Source organism: Choristoneura fumiferana, chromosome 4, assembly GCF_025370935.1.
Source record: "Choristoneura fumiferana chromosome 4, NRCan_CFum_1, whole genome shotgun sequence".
Classification (NCBI taxonomy): Eukaryota; Metazoa; Arthropoda; class Insecta; order Lepidoptera; family Tortricidae; genus Choristoneura; species Choristoneura fumiferana.
In genome coordinates, this window is record NC_133475.1 from 5,111,096 (window position 1) to 5,135,145 (window position 24,050).

Sequence of the window (24,050 nt, forward strand, 5' to 3'; positions counted from 1 at the left end):
TTTACTAGGACATACTTTAGACTATGGAGATGTTACATAGCTTTATTTATATTCTAGTAAATGCGAAGCTGTGATTGGTCAATATTTTAACGTCATGACTTCTGTAGTGCGTTTTGATTTTACTTTACAGCTTAAGTAATTTTAAAACATAAATGACAAAATAAAAACAGTTGCGTTTGCAACACTAGGTTATATAGTAAAAAATAAGTTTGTACTATACGTTAGTAAATTAATACACTATGATACTTATCTAACTTAAAGTTTTTGGTAGTTACATAAAAGCAAATGTACAAACAGTGGTAACTGTTCAGAACGACAAGAATGTGGTGAAGAAGTGACATTCCGGTAAATGTTGCCAAAAAGTGAAATAAATACTATATTAGTAGTTATTCCAATGCAAACATGTCATGATTACAAAGTACAAAGTAAATTTTCCGTTTTTTTTTGATGTTTTCTACTGCCGAAAATACAATTTTATTTAAATTTGAATTAATTTTTCCATTATTTACATTTTTTGAAGTGATAATTTAAATAGTCAATTCTAAAAATTCCAGTTGGTATCTCTAAGAACTGATCTGACCCCATACATCAAAAGTTTATATGGTCAATGTGTTTAAGAATTTAGGCATATTTTAGACTCTAAGACGTTGTGAGTGCTATTTTCAAGAAATATAATTTAAAACTTTATAGTAATTAATATGCAGTGTTTAACTTCTCCTTAGAACTATAAATAATCTTGATGTTATGTGACATCCTTGTCCAGACGTTTTGCTTCTTATTGTGTTCTATTTCGATGCTGTATAACAGTGTTATTATACAGGAGTGTCTTATTTGGTTTTCAGATACTCAATGGATAACGTATAAGAGCTGTAGCCTCGGTTAGGGACAACTTTGTTTGCAGTGCAAGATGATTTCATTTTGAAATCTGTTGTTACACTGCTCGGCGAATATGGGGTCTATGCGACCAACAGGACGGTTCCTATCGTTTACGAAGAACATTCCGAGGGCACAGAAGCCGCCTGGTGAGTGTTAACTTATTTTGCAACTTGTTTTAAACAAGATGCCAGAGTTATGAATCAGAGAATTGATATGATCTTGAATGTCCTTGTTATCTGAAGGCAAGGTGCATTGCTATGTTTGAATATATTTCTTTTTATGGATCAATGACTGTCCTTTTTAAAATTTAAAACTGCAATCTCATGTGTAGAAAGTAAATTGAAATAATTATTACATCATGTACTTACATTAACATAAAGTAACCACTTTCACTTGATGGACATTCACTTTTTTTATTGCTTAATTTTTCAACAAGTAATTTATGTAATTCTAAATATAAATCTTTGTTAAGTTTAGGTTTTTGATACTAAATGTTGGTTGTAATTTTTTAGTTAAGCCTAAAGGAAATAAATCTACCATTTTTTTTTTATTATTTTATGGAAGCCATGTGAGGTAGTCATATCCTTTAATTATGTTTTTACATGTCTATGTAAGCTATGATAAATAGGATTGGTTTCATTATTTAATCACATAGTTTCATCATTTGTTTACTGAGAGCAGCCATTCTCAAAGTGTGCTGCATGGCTCCATAGCACAATTTTGAAAATCAATATTCCTAAGTGCAATATTCCTACAGACAAAACCACGAAAATCAAAATTTATAATGTTCGAAATTCCTAAAAATGCTGGTCCTAATGCATTGGAATTTGAATGACTTTCTTTTCGAAAATTAATATTCCTATACATATACAAAATATCTAATGTCAGAACTTCGAAATTTGATATATTGAAAACGCAAAATATCTATGTCAAAAAACATTACAAATACAGAAAACAAACACGATAACAATGTTAGGTTATGTTAGTACTGCATGGGGCTGAAGGCCCAATCTACACAGATACAGGAGCTCTGCCCAGCGGAGCTCCGCCAACTTAGTTACTCTATATCTACGCTTTAGCTGAAGTCAACTGAACAAAATACAAATGTTGTTAGAATTTTGTACATAAGACATGTTAAAAGCATGGGTTAAATGAACGTAAGAGGAACGTCATTAGGATTTTCATGTACTAGTAGTTTTGTACATTAGATATTTTAATCATGGGTCACCTGAACATCAGACATGTATCTTTAGGAATTTCATACATTATAAATTTTGATTTTCGCAGTTTTGTCTTTAGGAACATCGTAATTAGAAATCTTCGTTTTAAAATTTTTGCTACGGAGCTTTGCTGCATATAGCTCTGGAGCTCTGCAAAAGTACTGACCATAATTAAATTGTGATTTAAGGGTGGCAAGTAAGGAATTACGAAATAGAGTATTGGAAGCCCTAAGTTAAAATCTCTATAATAATGACCACAAACTATCTCTATAATAATGAAACTTATTATAGCTAGAAATAGTTTCAGGCCCTGGGAAAGACATAGGTTAATTTTATCCTACCTAAGAATAACAATGAACAAATTCTTGCCAGACAAAGTCATGGCCAAAACCTAAACTAAGACTAAGAACTAAACTAAGACTTTGATTTTAAAATTAGTTATGATAATAAAACTTAAATATAATGATTAGTAACCTTAAAATCAATATTACCTACTATTTTTTATAGTGCCAAGCGGTTTCCTACAAAGCCTGTCTGGAAGTGAGACCGATGTATCAACTTCAAATGAGAATTTGTCCCGTGAGGAGCGCTATGTGGTGCGGCATACTGCTCGCGTGGAACCCCAAGGACAGGAGAACCTGAGTGCCAGCAACAACAACAACAGGAATTCGCTAAAGGTAGTTCTGTAATTCATACTTTTTTTTATGATGGAAGGTGGCATACAAAAATGGGATTACTGCCGAAACCAACGATTCACAACTGTAAAGAAGGTTCTACTACCAGCAATCTGATTAGTGAGTAATTAGTCTGTGATTCTTCATAAGTGCTGGTTCCTTTGAAATTTCTCTTAAATTAAAATGAGTTTTTTCTTATTGAGGCTACACAACACAAGGTCAGCTCAGTTTTGAGAGCCAACAATTGACCTGGCCATTGTGAAAATGCGAGTTCCGTAGTTAATTATGTGAGAAAGTAAGAATATATTATACTTAATTTAATTATATGAAAAAAAAAATTTTTTTTAAATAAATAGTATGAAATCTGAAAACTTAAGACACTTTATCCATTGTTTGCTGAGTCTCTTACCCTTTTAATCGTTAAAGTTGCAAAAGTTTTAATTTTATAAACAAACTTTTTAGGCTTGTAATATTTACTGCTATTCAGTCGCTACTACAATATTGCTATGGTTTGTTTTGGATCAGTTGCTTGTATTTATATATTCTGTGATGAATTTGTGTGTGACTTTTATTGATAGCACTGACATTCTCACACTAGTTATTTTATTCGATATTGATTTGACCACATTTTGTTTCCCTGTTGTGGTAATTAATATACCTACACTACAGGTTGATGATACAATGATACATTCCTCTCATGACCACATTTACTGTAACATATGTATAGCATAGTATCCTATACCCAACTCAGTACCTACTAATGTACATTATGTACTTGTAGTATGTACTTGTGTAAACCATCTCCATATAACTGCAATATACATTTTTTAAAACCAAAACCGTGTTCAGTGTATGTGCCACAGGATTTTTAATTGAATTTGATGAATGTTTCCATTGGTTGGTGTTTGAAGTGTAGGTACTGCATCAAATTTCGATTTAATTTTACATTGATGTTTAGAAGCTACGCCTTGCCCAACAAACCTTACGTTTTTATACAAAAAAAAAAAATCAAAATAATTTATTTGACCAAAAGAGATAACAATATATACAACTTAGTAATCATAATTAATATTATATTTTGTACACAATTTTATCATTATATCGTTATATCTTTTGGAATCTCAATTGTGTAATTTAACCTTCTCAATACCTAAAAAGATTATACGAGTAGGTAACTCTTAAGGCGGGCTTGTACAGGCCATGGCTAGTGGCATAAGCCCGGTGTAACTGCTAGCCTCAGGACTAAATAGTGTCAAAACCCACGGTGAATGATTTAATTTTTTAAACCAAGACCGTTCAAGTGGCCCTAAGGGCCTCCGATAACGCGCGGGTGCACGGCTTGGCTTGTCGCGGTGTGTTTCATGTCATTTAATAGAGCAGCACTGCGTGAGGTGGCTCTGAAACCTATTGAAAAAGCCCGCCGCGCGGCCGCCAAGCCGTGTACTCGCGCGAGTTAACGGAGGCCTTTAAAGATCGCTGGGGAAAAGTAATCTTCATACAAGAACATAAGTTACAAATAGGCTTTACTACCTATACTCAGCATCACCAAATTTGGCCCACCCTACATACAAAATTACCTATTGCTGCATAGATTTGAGGACCAATTTTTTGCCGCTGTTTATTTATAAATTTGTAATATCCAGGAGAGCGTACCAGGCAGCAACCGCAACTCTCTAAAGGAGTCCGTGGGCGGCAACAGCAACCGCAGCTCGCTGGACGTGTCCTCGTCGTCGTACAACACGCTCATCATACACAGCCAGGACGACTCGTGGCCGCTGCGCCCCACGCCTATCCGGTGAGTCTAAAGGCGGAAACATACTATTATAACACCCCTCTTTTTGCGTCGGGGGTTAAAAACGCGATGCCACGCCACGTCGTCGGACGCATGTATCTATCTGCACCTGACCATCCATACTAATATTAAAAATGCGAAAATGTGTGTGTTTGTCCGTCTTTCACGCCGGAGCGGCGGATCGAATTCCACGCGGGCGAAGCCGCGGGCAAAAGCTAGTAGTAAATATATGGGACTGATAAATGCTGAAACGCGTGTGCACGCGTGTCGTGGCGTCGGGTTTTAAATAGTGTATCGGCACCTTAATAGGGCCCACAGATACTACGAAAAATCCTACGATCACTGGGCTACTACGAAATTCGAAAATCGAAGTTCTTATCGTACCGTCCCTCTCACTCTCGTATTAAATAATATTAGCGTAAATCCCGGTCCCGGCAAGACACGGTGTTCGAATTTTGCACTTGGTAGTATAGTCTATACTATTCCAGGCCACACTGCACCGTTTCTTCGGTCCGATATATCGTAAATTCTTATGCCACGCAGCCCACACACACCCTACAATTTATCGTAGCGATCTTCATTTCAGTTCCAATGGCGAACGACGACGCAATAGCGGTTGTGGGTTTAATTATTTGCTTGACTTATCTATTCCAATTTTGATACTTGATACTGTTTGACGGCACTGTTTTAAAAAAATGTTCATAACTGTCGAATTTTCTCACACACATGATACTATAAACGGCACCGGTCGGACGGTGCAGTCTGATCGTTAGAATTTTCCGTAGTGTGTGTGCCCTATAAATAAACTCAAGCTAACCTAAACCAACCTGTAGTATACAGTATACACAATCAAAAAAAGTTCGTTTGGATAATACTTTGTTCGAAAATTATATTGTGTCAAATGACCATTAAATTTATTCTGTAACATTTTAAACTTTCGCGATTTTCACTCATAGACAAAATACCACAAACGGGACTTCTCCCGCTAACACACACGAGTAATATTTACCTCGAAGTTACGACCACATTACAGTGGCCGTGGTCACGAGTAGACTCAGAATATTACCCGTGTGTGTAAGCGTGATACGATAAGTCCCGTTTGTGGTATTTTGACTATAAATGTATTCTGGTTCTTGTTATTTTCAAACTTTCTCATACTTTTCCGAACACTCCCATACTAAATTATTATCTTATTTAAATGTTTCTCTCCTTTTATTAGAGAGCACGAACGAACCAGCAGTGAAGTAAAGCACACGACCACTCAGTCCTCCCCTTACCACACTTTGAAGAAAAACGAACCGAAGAAACCAAGTGGGATACCTCTGCCCAAGGTTCATAAGGAGCAGGCAGTCACTACGACTGCTAACTACATTGATATAGGCGGCCAGAGGATCTACACCAGTCCGCCTGACCATGGAGTTCAGGTAAGGCCTGTGGCGAAAAAATACTGGTGATAAAAATGGTAGTCAAAAGTCAAAATTACTATGGAGAGACCAAGCCCCTTTTAGATGGTGTGAGAACTAGGTATGTGATCTTCTAAAGACGTAGCTGCGCATTTATGAATGAATGTATAGAAAGACACGCGCACGTTATTTCTCGCACCATCTAAAGAAGGCTCTATTCACACAAGACGACTCCATTTTGTGTCATGCTATCACATTTTGCAACATGTTGTTGCCTTCTAATCCAGATTCCGGAGAATAGACTTTCGGTATTAATGATTATTATTTACAAATCTTTGTGAATTGTGTAGTTGATGCCGTTGACTAAATAAGTTCCAAGGCCCAACTCTAATAAGAAACGTTAAATAACTGACATCACAATTTGCCATTGCTATAAGAAATGTTTTAACGGGTCGTAAAAACTATATCAAATGGTGTCGTCAACAACCCAATTGTCGTGTAACAGATGATGTTCTTATTTATCGCACGCTTTGTATTTATATATCAGAAATTTACTTCACGTGTGTATTATGAAACGTCATTTTCACTAACCAAAATCTTGCCTCTTCCAGTCACCGCAACCCTTAAATCAAATCAACAATCCTCAGGAAATAAACGAAATCCCGGACGACTTTTTGAACCAGTCGTCAGTGTTGAAGCACCTCGCCAAGGAGGTGGCGGCGTCCCCCACCCCCCGCGGGACCACGCCGCCGGCCTCCCCCCGCGCGCCCCAGGACCGCAAACCCAAGGGGAAGCCTAAGAAGCTGAGCAAGGAAAAGCTTAGTTTGTCGAGGTCGCAGCCGGATCTGACTGGGTAAGTTGATATGTATAGCGGATGTACTGAGCAACTCATGATCATGAATCAATAGAAACGCTTCAGTTACACATCCTCTTTGACTTAGACTTTGTCGCGTTGCAGCGTGGGCGTCCGCGCCGTCCCCGGGGGCTCTGAGTCGAGCGGCTGGTGCTCGGGCGGCGAGGGCTCGCTCACGGAGCCCGAGGACGCGCTCGCGGCCGCGCTCGACGCGCTCGGCGCCGAGAACCACGCGCTCAAGCGGCAGCTCGCCGAGGCCTGCGAGCGCGTCTCCAAAACCAACCGGGTCGGTGCCACACTTTTTTATACGGCATTTGGTTTGACCCTGTACGTAATGGGCATGGGACATGCATGGCTGTTCGCCATCAGTCGGTAGGTGAAAATTTATGTCTCATACTCCCATACATATTCACTATACGAGATAGTGATATATAACTTTACCTTTATATATTTATATAAAAGTAAAAATCAATCAAATCAATCAAAATAAATAAACAAAACTAAATGTGTAATTATATAGCAAGTGAACAATTCCACTGTTGCTATTACATCTCCTCGCAATCTAAGTGAAAAACAGTGTGTAAAACTCTAGCATTTAACCCATTTTCTCCTCGACGTATCTATGTGAACCACTATGAACATCTCAGGTAAAATGGCTCGTTTCATGCTCTTGTTGTACAATCTAGCATATCACTCCGGTTGTTTTCACCTTCAATTTGCATGTGGTGAAAGCATGCATCACAAACTGATGAGGATTGATAATGATCAACCCTGATCATGGCTAACGAGCCAGCTTTATTTTTGTTTTGTTTTTAGTCCCTGACTCAAAAAGAGAGAGGTGATTATGAGCTGCCCATCTATCGGTCTGTGGCTTTCGTAGCTCTTAAATAGATGGACCGATTTCAATGCGGTTCTATTATTTTGAGAAAACGAGTTTGCTTGTAATGGTACTTAGCTATATTTAATTAAAATCAGTTCAGCTGTTTTTGGAATATTCAACTTTGTAATGACAATGCCGGGCGGTTTTCAACTTTTCTATGTTGGTTGAGTATCTACATATGTTCTCGTGTCAGTAGAGTGAGACAATATTGGTATGTTACAGTTGGAGGAAGAAGTAGAGAAAGTCCGGCACGCGCACGAGGAGCTGGTGGGGTCGTGCGAGCGCCGCGAGCGGTTGGAACGCGCGGCCCGCACGCGCCTGCAGGCCGACGCGAGACGCCTGCACGACTTGAATCGCGCGCTCAAACAACAGGTTGGTAACATTGATGCCTAGGCAAGGAAGTTGGTAATTGTTGCCAGAGTATGGGTTTATTGAACGGATGAGCTTGGGAGTCCGTTTAAAAAGCCGGCCGAGGCGAATATTATATAGCCTAGTGAGTCCTCGCGGACTTTATAAAGAACAAATTAACACTGAATAACGGCTGAATGTACCTTTTAAAGCAAAAATTCATCATTGTATAAAGAATTTAAAGAATGTTGCCAAAATAACTCTAACATTCAACTGGATGGCAAACGAGCCACTTGGGTCTCCTGATGGTAAGAGATCACTACCGCCCATAAACATCTGCAACACCAGGGATATTGCAGATGCGTTGCCAACCTGGAGGCCTAAGATGGGATACCTCAAGTGCCAGTAATTTCACCGGCTGTCTTACTTTCCACGCCGAAACGCAACAGTGCAAGCGCTGCTGCTTCAAGGCAGGATTAGCGAGTAAGATGGTCGTAGCAATCCGCAAGGTCCTACCACTTGCTTACCTTGGAAAATCTTTATTACCTGTGTTTTCTATTCGAACAAATCGAATAGAGACGGCATCACACCTAACCGCCAGTTAACACTAATCAATGGATGGTGAAAGAGCCCCTTATTGTATTGTATTGTGTTGTTAATGTAGGAGGAATATGTTACAGGTGGAACTACTCTCGCAAGGCATACGGACGGACGGCGAGAACAGCGCGGAGGCGCTTCGGAAAGAACTTCAGAACCGGGAGATGCTTATTGCTCAGCTCATTGCACAGAGTAAGTGCTTTGCCTGGACTTTATGCGGCGTTGCGTTTTCGTGTTGCACTACTGGCATCTCGTCGCTCACGCTAGGAACGATATTGTGCATCTCTTTCATCGTGCATCAAAATAGGATCCCAACAGACGCAACGCAACGCGCATTAACACTAACTGTCCGTGCATTATTTGTAATGTATCGTCAAACTAGCTCCACCACGTCTACGTGGCGTCAGAAGTGAATGATTCTGTACACTTGTGCATTACCTGTAACACAAGGGCGTATCGACCAAAGACAGTGGCGAAAGCGAGGGACAGTGGAACTGTTAATTTGCTAGCTGTGATTTGATTTGTAATCCTTTGAAATAATTTATTACTTCCCGTCAAACGGTATAGGATGAAGGCAGAACACACACAAACGTCACCACTGTATTCCCGAATGGAGTAGGCAGAGCACACGAAACGTTACCGCTTCGGAGCCACTTTTAGCAATTTTAGGTTTTCAGTTTGATAAACACGGTACAATAGTGACAGGTTGCTAGTCTGTCGCCTACGGTATACCTTAACCTATATCCTCAGTCGCCTCTTACGACATCCACGAAAGAAATGGAGAGGTGTAATTCTAACCCGACACCACACGGGTGAAATTAATGAATGAAGGCAGAAGGACATAAGTAGTAAATGTGATCGCGCGCGTCCGCGCGCACAATACGGCTTCTGGTCTACGAAAATATTTTTAGTGGTAATTTTATTTGTTTCCGTTTTAGACAAGGAGCTGGCGTGCGGGAAGGAGAGGCAAGAGATCGAGATGGCGGCGCAGCGGGCCACGCTGCAGGAACAGCGCACACACATCGACATACTGGACACGGCGCTCACCAACGCGCAAGCTAACGTCGTCAGGCTCGAGGAGGAGGTAAGCTAGGCTTAGACGAGGCCAGTGCTTGCTGCAGTTTGACTGGACTGAAGTTTTCAATCCATACTGGGTCCGCGTGGGAATTGCGTCAAATCTTGGATGGAAGCTAAATTTGACCCACTACTTCCAGCTGATTGTCTTTAAATTTGGTTACAATAGTCTTAGTGACATGTTGGTGGTTCTGCCGGGATCCTCTCCGCAGGAGGGAACTCCTTCAGTGGTTCATAGTACCGACTTGAAATTTTGGTACAATACATGCAGTTTAGATGACAATGCAAGTAGTCAGCATAAAAAGCTTGTATTAAAAAAGATTTTTGTTAACAGAAACTTATTTAGTATGGAAAATTGATTGGTCGGCGACTAAAGTGATAAAAATTTTCATTCACGATGACGCGTGCCGTGGTTCTTATTACAATATCATTAATGTCTAATTTTGTCAAAATCCCGCGTCTTCGTGGATGGCACTAGGTATAGTATAGTGCCTGAGCCAGTGGTCCCACTGAAACATACATGGTGTTAAAAATCTGCACTATAATTCAACCTACATGAAGGCTACTGATTACTCATATTATAAGATACTGATGGAAAATATTTAATTAGAAAAAATATTTTTAGTTTCGTATGAAAGTTGAGTCACAAGCAGACTATCTCAATAGAAAACATTTTTATTTTTGAGATTGAACGTTTTTCTACTTGTATCATATCAGTCATCTATATAGGCTCATGACAAAACGAGGTTGGAGTAGGTATTTTTAAAACGGCTTACTTTGTTCTGTCTCAGTGCCGGCACGCCGGTGGGTACGTGGAGCGCGTGATGGGCCTCCAACGCGCGCTGGCGTCCCTGCAACAAGCGTCCGACCGCCGCGAGCACACCGAGCGGAAACTGCGCGCGCAGCTGGAGAAGGAACTGCAGACTCTCAGGTGAGGGGACTCCAAAGGGATATGACGTGAGAGTGAACTAAGAACTCCGGTCTTCAGTGCTGTGGTGTGCACAAGTGAAAACAAGGCTATTGTCCTAAGAAAGTTGTACGCTCGATCGAGTAGTAATCTTGACCCCTTTAGCAAGGGGCGGGGATGCCGTTTGGGCTTTTCGTCCCTTTCAGAGAAATCAGGGGCCGACCGGGTCAATGGGGTTGGGTCGCGGGCTGGTGGTCCCATTGGTGTCCTGAGTTCAGTCCGGTATTTCTTCTTTAACCGCCAGCGAGATTCCACGCTTCGGTTGCGAGCCGCCTTTTACTGCTTGAGAGTGGTGGGGATTAGGGCCCACCACTTCGTGCGGCGTGTACGACGCATAGACCTGGCTCACGGGGCGTTCTTGATGTTGATCCTCGTCGCTGCCCATCACACACGTTTGACTAACAAAGTTCTGTTGCTGTAGGAAACGCGAGTGCAACTGCGGCGGCGCGGGGTCCGCGGGGGGCGCGGGCAGCGCGGGCGGCGAGGCGGAGCTGCGGCGACAGCTGCGGGAGCGGGACGAGCGGCTGCTGGCGCTGGAGGGGGAGTGCGCCAAGTGGGAGCAGCGCTACCTGGAGGAGGCCGCGCTGCGCCAGGCCGCCGTCTCCGCCGCCTCCATACCCAAGTGAGTGCGGGCACCAGGCGGCGCGACCAGCGGGGCTGGCGCTGGAGGGGGAGTGCGCCAAGTGGGAGCAGCGCTACCTGGAGGAAGCCGCGCTGCGCCAGGCCGCCGTCTCCGCCGCCTCCATACCCAAGTGAGTGCGGGCACCAGGCGGCGCGACCAGCGGGGCTGGCGCTGGAGGGGGAGTGCGCCAAGTGGGAGCAGCGCTACCTGGAGGAGGCCGCGCTGCGCCAGGCCGCCGTCTCCGCCGCCTCCATACCCAAGTGAGTGCGGGCACCAGGCGGCGCGACCAGCGGGGCTGGCGCTGGAGGGGGAGTGCGCCAAGTGGGAGCAGCGCTACCTGGAGGAGGCCGCGCTGCGCCAGGCCGCCGTCTCCGCCGCCTCCATACCCAAGTGAGTGCGGGCACCAGGCGGCGCGACCAGCGGGGCTGGCGCTGGAGGGGGAGTGCGCCAAGTGGGAGCAGCGCTACCTGGAGGAGGCCGCGCTGCGCCAGGCCGCCGTCTCCGCCGCCTCCATACCCAAGTGAGTGCGGGCACCAGGCGGCGCGACCAGCGGGGCTGGCGCTGGAGGGGGAGTGCGCCAAGTGGGAGCAGCGCTACCTGGAGGAGGCCGCGCTGCGCCAGGCCGCCGTCTCCGCCGCCTCCATACCCAAGTGAGTGCGGGCACCAGGCGGCGCGACCAGCGGGGCTGGCGCTGGAGGGGGAGTGCGCCAAGTGGGAGCAGCGCTACCTGGAGGAGGCCGCGCTGCGCCAGGCCGCCGTCTCCGCCGCCTCCATACCCAAGTGAGTGCGGGCACCAGGCGGCGCGACCAGCGGGGCTGGCGCTGGAGGGGGAGTGCGCCAAGTGGGAGCAGCGCTACCTGGAGGAGGCCGCGCTGCGCCAGGCCGCCGTCTCCGCCGCCTCCATACCCAAGTGAGTGCGGGCACCAGGCGGCGCGACCAGCGGGGCTGGCGCTGGAGGGGGAGTGCGCCAAGTGGGAGCAGCGCTACCTGGAGGAGGCCGCGCTGCGCCAGGCCGCCGTCTCCGCCGCCTCCATACCCAAGTGAGTGCGGGCACCACGGCGCGACCAGCGGGGCTGGCGCTGGAGGGGAGTGCGCCAAGTGGGAGCAGCGCTACCTGGAGGAGGCCGCGCTGCGCCAGGCCGCCGTCTCCGCCGCCTCCATACCCAAGTGAGTGCGGGCACCAGGCGGCGCGACCAGCGGGCTGGCGCTGGAGGGGAGTGCGCCAAGTTACCTGGAAAGGCGATACCCAAGTGAGTGCGATGGCGCTTGAATATGAAATAAGACTAAAAAACGGTGTCAAATGTAAATTAGAGAATTTAGAAAAGTTCTAAAATTGTGCATTTGAAACGAATCGATTTGAATGGGTCTAACCGGATCTTCGTTAACTTAATGAAATTTACCCAGGGACGCGAAAATAGCAGCTCTGGAGAAGACGTCAGCGGAGTCCGAGCGGCTCATGGCGGAGGCGCGGAACGAGAAGATCCGGCACATGGATGAACTGCACTCGGCGCAGAAAAAACTGGCCGACCTCGAGGGCAGGTGGGTGAAATCCTGTGGACATAATCTCAGTATCACCCCATATACAGCCACTGCATGCTTGATGCGGATTTTCATTCACTAAAACACATGGTCATTTTCAAATGTAATTTCGTACAGACACTTTCCAAAAATTTAAGCTAACTTCAGCTGAAGCTGAAGAAACTGATATCAGTTGATACGCTATTGGAACCCTCTACTAAGATATACAATATAATAAAGATTATATTTATTGTTTTGCAGGGTTAAAGAACTTGAGTCTAAAGTGGCTGAGCGCAATGCGATGATCAAGGTACTACAGAAGCATACTAGCGGCGCGTACGACGGCGGCGCTTCGCTCCGGAACAACTCTAGCCGCGAGGAACTTGGTAAGAAATGAAAATAGCCGGCTAAGTCCGAGACGGACGCTCGGATCGGATATCTGAAGAGTCCGATCCTCAATTGGAGTGGAGTCTCTTATCGACTCCTTTCAAATCTTATCGACTCCGAAGAACTCAACTCCGATTATCCAAACGGATCGAGCAGCTCGTGTTCGGCGATTCAGCACTCACTTCAGTTTCGTTCAATCACATCGCATCGGATTGGATAGGTTCGTTCGGTTCGGGTGTCACTAGGCCATTAGCTATTACCGAACGTTGAGGCGATTCAGTGCGACTTGCGAGTGAACACGAGTTAATACAGCTCATTTATTAAAAGAGAAAGAGGGATGGCATGATTCGAATGTCAGAGCAGCTCCACTGAGTTGGTACGTAAGTAAGTAGTAATTATAATCCGAAGTGATTCACAAATTCAAAAGTCATTATAACAAATCGGTACTTACTTCAGTACCTCGGTACCGAACCGAGCGTAGACAAATAAATGAACACTCGAAAGAATCGAATAGTGAATCAGATCTTTTCTAGGAGTTGAGATCATCATCATCATCATCATCACCATCATTATCACTATTATCATTATCATCGTCATTATCATCATCACATCATGATTTCATTATCAATCAATCACGGTCAATTTTATGTAAAAAAAAATCGTTTTTGAGAAAGCACTATACAATCTTCGACCAGTAATCGCCATCCTGGACTCGTATCAAACCTGTACTCGTCCAGGACGGCTCACTTCCTGGTCTCTGCAGTAATGTATTGTTGTACGGTGTCAGTGGGGCTGTCGTCGGGCGCGTCGTTCTCGTCGGCGGAGGGCGTGGGCGGCGTGCCGGCGCGCTACCGGCACCTCGCGCGGCGGAACTACTCGCCGCAGGAGAACTGCAGCGGTATGCAAACACCTGTACACACTAACATGTTCCTGCTACGCCTCAGTTGACGAATAAACAACAATAACCTTTTTTGTTGACTGTACCTTAAAAATTATTTGTTACCTAAATAAATATCATGGGACACTTGACACCAATTGAACTAGTCCCAAACTAAGCAAAGTTTGTACAGTCACCAGCACCAATATCTGACACAAGAAGCGTGCATAAATATCTGATACGACTATATTTCTAGGGTCAGAAGGGCGTGTCATTTTTGCACGCTCCGCTGTGGCAGATATTAATGCTGGTGACTGTACTATGGATACTAGGCAACGGATATACATACAATATACTTAAATACAATACCCAAGAGCAAATATTCATATTATTCGTACAAATATCTGCCCCGGCCGGGAATCGAACCCGGAACCTCAAGCTTCGTAGTCAGGTTCTCTAACCACTTGGCCATCCAGTCGTCTAAACATGCTTTTATTTTTTATTTAATTTGCTATGTATGTTTGTACTTGGCTATTCACAAGAGCTGGCACGAATGGATTGAACGAAAGTAACGTCACTTGGATATTTATAGATGTATGATATTTATAAATTTGTGTGAATGTATTCAAATAGTTAACACGCTGATACTTTCACTCACTCGATCATTTAATCCATTCGTGTTAGTTGGGACATCCTGAAAGTCCGCCCAGGATCGGCTCCGTGGACGAAACTCTTCAATGGTTAATGGCGTGGACTTAAAATTTGGTAGGGAAATGTAGTTTAGATGAAAATGCAAGTACAGCCAACAAAAGAGCGTGTATTAAAATTACATTTTTAACAAAAACTTATTTTTATTAGTAATACGCTTGCTCAACGAAATTAAAGATTTTTTTTTAACATTTTTAAGATTTTCATGTGGTAAAAGTTGTAGTTGACTAGATTGTTTTAGTAACGTATTTAATTTCAGGCTGTGGCTTCGATAGCACCTCGCTTCGCTTGGACGAGCAGCTAGCGGCGCTCGAGTCGCGGCTGGAGCGGCCGCCCGTGCCGGCCGTGAGTTACTCGCCCCCGCCGCACCCCGCCGACCGCCCGCATGCCTCCTACTACTGACATACACACACACACAATCACTCACGTAGTTACGAGTACATACACACAGTCGCACGTGCAGTCGGTGCCGTGATATAAGTATCCACTTTTCTATGCAATGTAAGAAAAAGTAGATACAACGTTAGGGAACTATGGGTCTGCCCCCCCCCCCCCACACACCTGTCCCACATCTATTTACGCGGATTCGGGTTTAGCGGAAGAAAAACCGCGTAATATCCACACCATAAGACTGAAAAAGACGGCGCCCCGTCGGTACACGTCGTTATGCGTGGGCCGAGTCGATCGACGTCTTTCGTTTGTAAGTCAGAGTTCGAGGGGCCCCCTGAGCTTGGGGGCCTCGGGGCACTACCCCGTCTAGCTCTCCGGTAGCTACGCTACTGGGGAGGCCCTAACCATACCATAAATACAAGTTGCAACGGCGTAAAATCGAGCTATAGGGTGGAGGAAAATATTTTGAGGAAACTTGCTTGCACACACTTGCGAAGCAATTCAAAACGGTGTGTGAAGTTTCCGATCCGCACTGGGCCCGCGTGAGAACTACAGCTCTAGCCTTCTCATTCCCAGCCCAGAGGTTTATTATTATTATTATTATCTTCTTTTTTTTTGTATTAACTGAAGTTGAGATGATATTTTATTGGAAGTCGCGAAAACGGGTTAGTTTATTATATGTAAGGCAGTGCCTTGTTGCGAATAAAATCTTCAGCAGTTATTAGACAAATTAAAAAGGATCGCGCAATGGCGCAGCCATTTTGTTCGGCGCAGGCGCGTCAGGTGTTATTGTGTATTGAATTTTTCACGCGTAATGCAACGTTTTATTGGATTGGTTCTCATGTTAGAATTAAGGCTGGGTACGTCGACGTATAAACGACGGTTCTACACAAAGTTATATGCCACTACTTATTCGATAAAACGTGTACGATAAAAAACCGTGCAGGACTGCGCCGTGTGTGAACCCAGCCTTATTTGACATTTGATATCATCCGTTTGCTCCGCGAAGGTAGTCGATGTAACTTATATTTGTGGTAGTGCTGTACAAACATACCCTCAGGCAAGCTCTATTTTAGACCTTGTGTCCACCCAACATCAAGCGTCATTGTGTTCAAACGCGTGCCTAATTGGCATTAAAATACATGTTATCAAACTTTGCTATACATTTTCAAATAACATTAGAATTTGACTTGTTGACGACGTCACTGCTAGTGCCAAATCTTGCCAGTTTGTAACATTTTTGTAACTTTGCTTCTTTTTACCCGACTGCGAAGAAGGAGGTTTATTTTACGAATCGAACTTGTTTTTGAACGAACATTAATTTTGTGAACGGCATGACCGCATGGATTCGCCTAAATATAAAACAATAAATTTAAAAAATCAAAACCCGACTGTGTTAATAATACTAAATAGAAGAAAACAAGACATGGACTTAGTGGTCTAGAACTCTGTTAAGTAGCTAACTTGAACTTCAACAGTCGGGACCCATTTAGGTTAGTAGTAGTTGTTCTAAGTTCAAGTTAGCTACTTAACAGAGTTCTAGACCACTAAGTCCATGTCTTGTATTCTTCTTTTTACTATTTTTTAACGCAGTCAGTCGGGTTTTGATTTTTTAAATTTATTGTTTTATTTCATACTTTTTTGATATTTCTGTGGAAACGGTAAATAAAATCACATGACTTGTATATATTTTTGTAATCTGTTTTTAAATCCCTTCATTTTGATACCCTACTCGATAGGTTTGAATAAAAAAAATATTTAAAGTCACAATTTGGCGCTAAAAATCCCCCCTTTTTTAAGAATTTCATGTACCCAGTGTCACTCGCGTCATTAAGACAAATCCAATAACGTATCATTTATCAAAATCGGTTCAGCCGTTGAGTAGTTACGAGATGACATAGGAATAGACATACATACTACGGGTCAAACACATAACCCTCCTTCTTCGCAGTCGGGTAAAAATGTGTTGGTGGACAAATGCGTCAGCGTTGTTAATTGACAAAACAAACACAGAAATTAATTAAGAACCTCCTTTTTTTACGTCGGTTAAAACGAAATTCCGAAACCAACTGGCTCTATCTTTTTAGGTACACATTTGCACAGCTGGCAACTCTAAAATTGACAGAAAGCTAGTGAAATTGTCAGCAAATCTTACCCCCTTATTCATAAAACTTAACAAGCCTATGTTAACTAACAAATGCTTTGTCCCTTTCTAACAAATACAAATGTCGAAGTGACAGATAAGGAGAAACGAATTTTAGCGGCATTTTAACTAAAATAGGTTTGATTGTCGTTTATGAATAAAGGGGTAATCCTTTATGTTATTTGAAACTCATAAAAGTCATAGTACATCATTCATTAGAGTCAAAAGGCTAGAGGGTTTAGTGAGTCAAAGCATGGTCAGGAGATTTGCAATAACTAGTATCAAGTAAGTAACAACAGAACGCGGTGTGTGGGGCTAAAAGGTGCTACTGGCGTGGCCAGATCTATGAAAAAAAACATTGAAAACAATTGAGCGACACCAATAGTAGGTGAACACTAGTGCTCTTCTCTAGGCATTTGAGTGCACTAAAAATAGTTTTACATTTTCATTTGTTTGAGATCGAAAAAAAACAAGCAAATTATTCCAATTACTCTTAGGGACTGTTTCACCATCCATTGATTAGTGTTAACTGACGGTTAAATGTGATGCCGTCTCTATTTGTTTTGTTCGAATAGACGGAGACGGCATCACATTTAACCGTCAGTTAACACTAATCAATGGATGGTGAAACAGTCCCTAAGAGTAATTGGAATAATTTGTTTGTTTGATGGTGAAACAGCCCCTTAATGTCGGCTATTCGTACGTAGGAATCGTTGCTAATTCATTTCCAAGTATTTTACAGGACGAACATTCCTTTGTTTCATCTGATAGACTGTACCTTTCTTACATTCCTTCTGTACCTGTGGTACATTCCTTCACTGTCACAGCTTTTTTTCGTGTTCAGTGTGATTTTAGAAGACTTGACGTGACCATCATCTAACGCTTTCTAACAAACTGTCTAATGTTCAATAATTTAGCAATAGTCTAGTTGAAAATAAACGCAACATGCGTGTGACATTCAACTGTCACTCCTAAATTAGTGTTTTGCTTTGTTTTCGATTAGAAACTACCTATGTTTGAAAGTGCCAAACATTAAAAAATAAGCAATATCGTTATTTACAACAAAGTACCTTTAGATGTTTTAATAAAGTGCCAATATTGTGTTTAGAATCTCTAAAATGATATTTAGTTCTCGGCTCCACTAATATAGGTTCCCTAGTCTCGCAGTTTGGCGATTTACAGTGCGTAAGTAGCTAAAGAGTTGAAGAGCAGGATAAAATTCACACAGGCTAAGTTTTTTGATAATAGAGCCTTGCGTAGATATTAAGGCACTTCAGCTGTTCAGTTACTTATTGTCAATTGTAGATTTGATAAGCCACAGCTGTAATATCGGCTGGAAAAGTTATAATCCTCGAAGTTTGCTCAGGAAGAGATCTAGGCAGCCTCAGCGAACTTTGTTTTTTAGTTGTATTTTGATGTTGTCAGAACAAAAGCGTGTTGCCACAAAATTATACCAAAGTTAGAATAACATTGTTGTATTTGGGACTCGTGTTTTTGTAAAATATTTAAACTTAAATCGTGAATTAATTAAGGTTTTCGTTCCGAACGAATATCAGTATATTTATAAAGTTCGAGTATTCGTAAACAATTTCAGTCTTATTTATTTTCGTAGACATTAAGATGTAAGTGCTATTATCGCTCGTATTGTTTTTCACGTTTGTATGATACCTGTTTCGCCTTTATATACTCTAAAGACGAATATATGGTACGAAGCAAAACATGCATCAATCTGATAGTAAAGCATATTTCAGTGAATACGCCCTTTTCAAAATTAAGCGTTGCTTATGAGGCTTAAAGCATAAGTAATATTTTTAGATACTAATATTTTACTAATGCTAGATTGTATACAGATTGAATATTTTTATAAGATATTTTGTAATCATTGTATTTTGTCGTATTTTTTTAAGAGCATGTACTAGAATAAATATCATGTTTTGTTTGTTGTGGTTTTCTTTATGGCTTCCTAACCTAGTGATAGTACTGAAGTATAAACATGTTGTATGAACCATGGATATATAACGAATTAACATAAACCGATAACTTCAAACGTCAGCAGCAAAGGTGTGCTAGTGGGTGTCAGCGAAAGATCATAAAGTTCACGACAATAGCATGGAAGCTGTGCTGTTTGACAAGCGTGTGTATACAATACCTTCCGATAACTGATAAACCCAAGTCCTGTGTTAGTAAAGTACCAATAATTATCAAACCCTAATTCAAGCGTGAAGTGTGAGCTTCATTAACACAAGAAACGAATGTTTGCTTTTGGTCTCGAGTTGACGATCCAGTGTAATTTTTTGCTAGTTGAAACAGATTGATGTTTTTTTTTAAATATCCCTCTATGCCACAATGGGATTCCATTCAATCACGTCAAATGCAATTGGTATCGGCATTTTAAAAATAGACGGTAGAATAATGTTATCTATTGGGGTTTAAAACTATACTAAATGGCACGCTAAGCTATGCCCATAACGCATTCGTTCCTTATAATTATATGCGTTCAAATCATTTCTATGACAGTGGCACTGGGCGATTGCCATGAAAACGCATTATACGTGTTTCCGGCAGTGAATGCAAAACTTGCAGCACGAATAAGTGTCACTAAAAACATGTTGGCAAAATTAACAGCTATCAAAATGAAAAGTGCTAAAACAAATTACAGATCATGCTAAATAATATACCCTTGTTTTGTTTTGGATATTCGTGCAAACTCAATAAAATAATCTCAAATCGCAGCATACAGAGTTGTCTAAAAAGTTGAATAAAAATACGTCCGTTGGCTCTATCTAGAGCACCTACATCTGAGTGAGCAAGTTGTAACTATCTTCCGGCCAGCGGCTGCCTTAATGAGGTAAGAATTACTAATTAGTTTTAATTGCGTGTGTTTGACTGTGCCTATTGTTCTATTGTGGAGGTCGATTAACTCGTTAACTATGTTTTTTAATCTATAATTATTGTATCGATATGTGTAAGTAATGTGATAGCCGTATTAGGCAATTATTTTTAATTTGACAATCTCCATTTAAGTATTTTTTCAAAACAGTTAAGAATTAATATTTTTTAGTTAGTTACCCGATTTACCTAATTAATACCGAAAAAACATTGTTGATTTATTTAGTAAAATGTATTTCATTGGTAGGCACTCGTCTTACGGGTGCCTGGCAATTATTAACCTTTTCACCGCCACAAAACAAACGAAGTGGCGTGCTCTGTACACCACAGAAAAACCAGCGACAAATCAACTTGATTTTTAATTCCATTGCAGAAGGATTAGTTTCGATTTAAATGTTGGGCATGTATAGATGACCGTGGCGTGTGAGGCATTCCATTGGTTGTCAGGACTGGATGACTGGCGGTGAAGAGGTTAATCAGTGAACTACTACTTTGTATTATTGACAAATAAAGTCTATTTATTTATTTAACTCTCAATTAAAAATATAGGCATTATCAAGAGTTTTGGGCCATCTTCATTTAAAGGTGCGGCCAAACCGCTGCTGAAAAAACGGTGACGGTACGGAATTGCAGTGACGCACCGTATGCGCACCGTTTTTATCGCATGCTCTCCACACCGCTGCTTAAAGCACGGAATCGCAGTGACGTGCCGTAAACGTCAGGACTTTACCGAACAAAAGTTTTGTCGTTTACGGCCCGTCACTGCGATTCCGCACCGTTTGCGTATTTTAAGCAGCGGTGTGGGAAGCATACAAAAAAAAGGTGCGCATACGGTGCGTCACTGCGATTCCGTGCTGTCACCGTTTTTTAAGCAGCGGTTTGGTCGCACCTTAAGCTGCTCTGAGGTCAAACCAGAACTCACCTCTCGACTTGTCACCGCCGTTCTACGTCCACAGCGAGGCCTCTGCTGCTTCCCTGGCCTGGGCACTGTGGGCGCGCGCGGCAACAGCGGCCGCGGAGAGGAGGCGCTGCTGCTGGAACGGCAAGGGCGGGCTTCGCAGCAGACGCGCTCGTCCAGCCTGCCGCCGCCGCCTTCCGCGCTGCCGCGCCCGCCGCGCAAGCCGTCCACACACACCACGCGGTACAACCGGCTCGACCACAGGGACAATAGAAAGGTACATTACTTGACAAAGCTCAGAGGTATTGCTGTTATACCTTGGCAAGTTCGTAACACTCTGTAGAACCCTGTCGCAGAAAGGCTCTGCTGCCCTTATTAATTTTTTTTTGACAAGTGCGGCAAATGCTGATTGCAACAGTGTTCTGCCGAGTGTCACACACAAACTTGTCAAGTTCTAGAGGCAGAGGCACATAACTGAATAGGAAGGTAAAAGGGAGTGAGAGTAAGGGCTCGTGGTCCGATCGGACATTGACTTATCGACAGTCTTTAATTTAATTATATTGCGCTTTGCACTTTGCCGAGTCTGTACAATTTATTTTATGTATAGTTATGATGATGTTCGCAAATCAACGTACCATTGTTTTACGTTCTGTTCCAGGACTCTGACGGCTCCGGTTCTATCGCGTCCACGGCATCCCGCAGCTCGCCTCTGCCATACGACACCGTCCGCAAGCTGCCATCGGTCCCGACCTCCGCCTCGCTCCCCGCGGCGGAGTCCCGCGAGTCCCTGGTCCGCCCCCGCGACTCCAGCCTGCCCTCGCCCTCCAAGTTAGCCGTGTACGCGGCCGCCAGGCGACGCTCCGCCGAGTCCGCTAAAGATAATAAACGGACGCATCATTATCGCATTCAGTTCTAGTCATGGCATTATAACCTTTTATATTTATCTTTTGCCCTTCTACATATTCTTTACGTGTACCAATATACGATGAACGTTGGACGTCATACCTCATTTCCAATGACACAAAATCTCCAAAGGGCCGGAGCTGGTGAAACTCACAATCACACTGCGCTTGAAAGCTTTTAATGTAATTTCACCTGATATTAATAGTAGGTATGTTAATATAGTTCAGATAAATCTCGCAAGTCGATTTCGCCCACTAAGTAACAGTGGTCCTTTATTTACATCAGATTTGGTACATTTTGTTATTTACAACAACACACGCAACTTACACCTTTTTGTTCTTTAATAATAGAACCCCCGACCATTGCTTTAAGATTATGCGAAATAATGTCAAAAGGAAATGACTTGGAAAAAAAAACTATCTGCGCTCTCTTTTGTGTACAGGATAAACAAGTCGACGACACTTAAATTACCTATTTACAATTAAAATTAGGTACTTTTCTTTTTGGGGTAGGCACTCTATCCTATCTTTAGCCTGCGTATAACAATTGATAAAATTTAATGTCATTTTGTAAACACATGCCATACGTTACGTAATAAAAATGTACCGGGTTAGTACCCATCACGAAATTCCGAAGGATTAAGCTACCTATTCGAGGAACGGAACCGGAAAACTAAACATACTTACCAACGGTAGGTAGATAGGTACAGTAAAGTACCGTAAAGTTAATTTATACCGATCAATACTTATTACTTTGATATTGTGGTGTTTGCGTTAATGATTGACATTTGATCATAAGCAAATCGAAACAAACGGTTGTATTACCTAACGAATATAATAGGAGTTGATTCTCGTTACGATCTAGGTAAGGCTTTTTATTAATTAACATGCATTTAGTGTGACATATTTTTTGTTATTACTTCTTTCTTAATGGCTCAAACATAATAAAACTTGTGGACCTAAGCTGCCTTGTTGTGAAATTAGTTTAAGTAATGAGAGGTTACAATATCAAGTAGAATTATTAAGAAGACAGGAAATTGTCGCCAGTTGTGCTTTTTGTTTTCACGTCACGTTAGTCAATTTCAGAAGACCATGGTTTACCTACTAAATGGGTAAATAACACATTGATCTCGAATGTAGTTACATAATTACGGCCCTGTAGCTGCATGCAGATTGTCTTTCTGTGTACTTAATCTAATTAAAATTTTTGTATTGAAAAAAAGTCTTCCTGTGTACTGCATAAGGTATCACTTTGGGATCAACGCAAACCTAAATAATAAATAAATAATAAATGTGTTTATTACCCATTTAAATTAACTTTGAACACTATTTTGCTATGTGAACAACTACTTATGAGCCAATTAAGAAAGTTCATTCATAGTGTAGTCCATTTACTAATGGTTGTAGTGTCATTAGATTGATTAGGAATAAGCTCGGTAAATAATCGTTGCATCTATTTCGGTTGGAAATTGTTTGTATCACGGTATTATCGGGTTAACCTCGTAAGTCCTCCTGTACTTCATAAAGTACAAATCTATTGTGAGATTAACTACCGAATGTACTATGTGGAGTACAAATTTTTCAAAGAAATAAAATTTAAATTTATTGGGGTCAATTTCTAAAACTGAGAATCCTTGGCTCGGTCTGTAGGATTATTTATGGTAAAAAATGACAGGACTTACGAGGTATAAGGTGCAGAGTCTGACCTGAAAACGATTTCACGGACCTATGAGGCCTTTGAGACAATGACGTTAGAAGCAAAGCTAAGCGAAAGTCAGTAGATACTAACCGGAGACTGGAAAAAATACCACCATTTTCAAAATGAAAATCTCTGAAGCACTTTTGCAAAAGTTTACAAATTGTTAAAATTATTTCTTGGCTTGCAAGGTCATTTGCCTTTATTGGGAACGTAAACGTTTTGAAGTTCATGGCAAAAGACCGGTGTTTGGATCACGTTTATTATTTGTTTTCATTCCACATTTACCACGGAAATAAAATTCGCAAATAAAAAAATCGTTTTATTAAACTTTTA

General features: G+C 42.1%; 1 protein-coding gene across 1 annotated transcript; it reads left to right on the top strand.

Annotated features, from left to right (window-relative positions):
- The first annotated feature begins 508 nt into the window (after positions 1-508).
- Positions 509-24,012, top strand: LOC141427312 (uncharacterized). Its single transcript, XM_074086642.1, has 18 exons — positions 509-649; positions 843-1,022; positions 2,604-2,773; positions 4,414-4,565; positions 5,782-5,986; positions 6,577-6,818; positions 6,924-7,104; positions 7,921-8,070; positions 8,727-8,835; positions 9,582-9,727; positions 10,509-10,648; positions 11,106-11,306; positions 12,711-12,845; positions 13,086-13,210; positions 13,999-14,109; positions 15,056-15,141; positions 21,175-21,393; positions 21,775-24,012. The coding sequence occupies exons 2-18, from the start codon at positions 950-952 to the stop codon at positions 22,030-22,032; spliced, it is 2,703 nt and encodes a 900-aa protein (XP_073942743.1). The 5' UTR covers positions 509-649; positions 843-949; the 3' UTR covers positions 22,033-24,012.
- The last annotated feature ends 38 nt before the right edge of the window (positions 24,013-24,050 follow it).

Excerpts from the sequence above, each read along its gene's own strand:
- LOC141427312 (XM_074086642.1), top strand. The coding sequence starts at position 950 with ATGGGGTCTATGCGACCAACAGGACGGTTCCTATCGTTTACGAAGAAC. Across the intron at positions 9,728-10,508 it reads TCGTCAGGCTCGAGGAGGAG|TGCCGGCACGCCGGTGGGTA; the intron begins GTAAGCTAGGCT and ends GTTCTGTCTCAG. Across the intron at positions 11,307-12,710 it reads TCCGCCGCCTCCATACCCAA|GGACGCGAAAATAGCAGCTC; the intron begins GTGAGTGCGGGC and ends AAATTTACCCAG.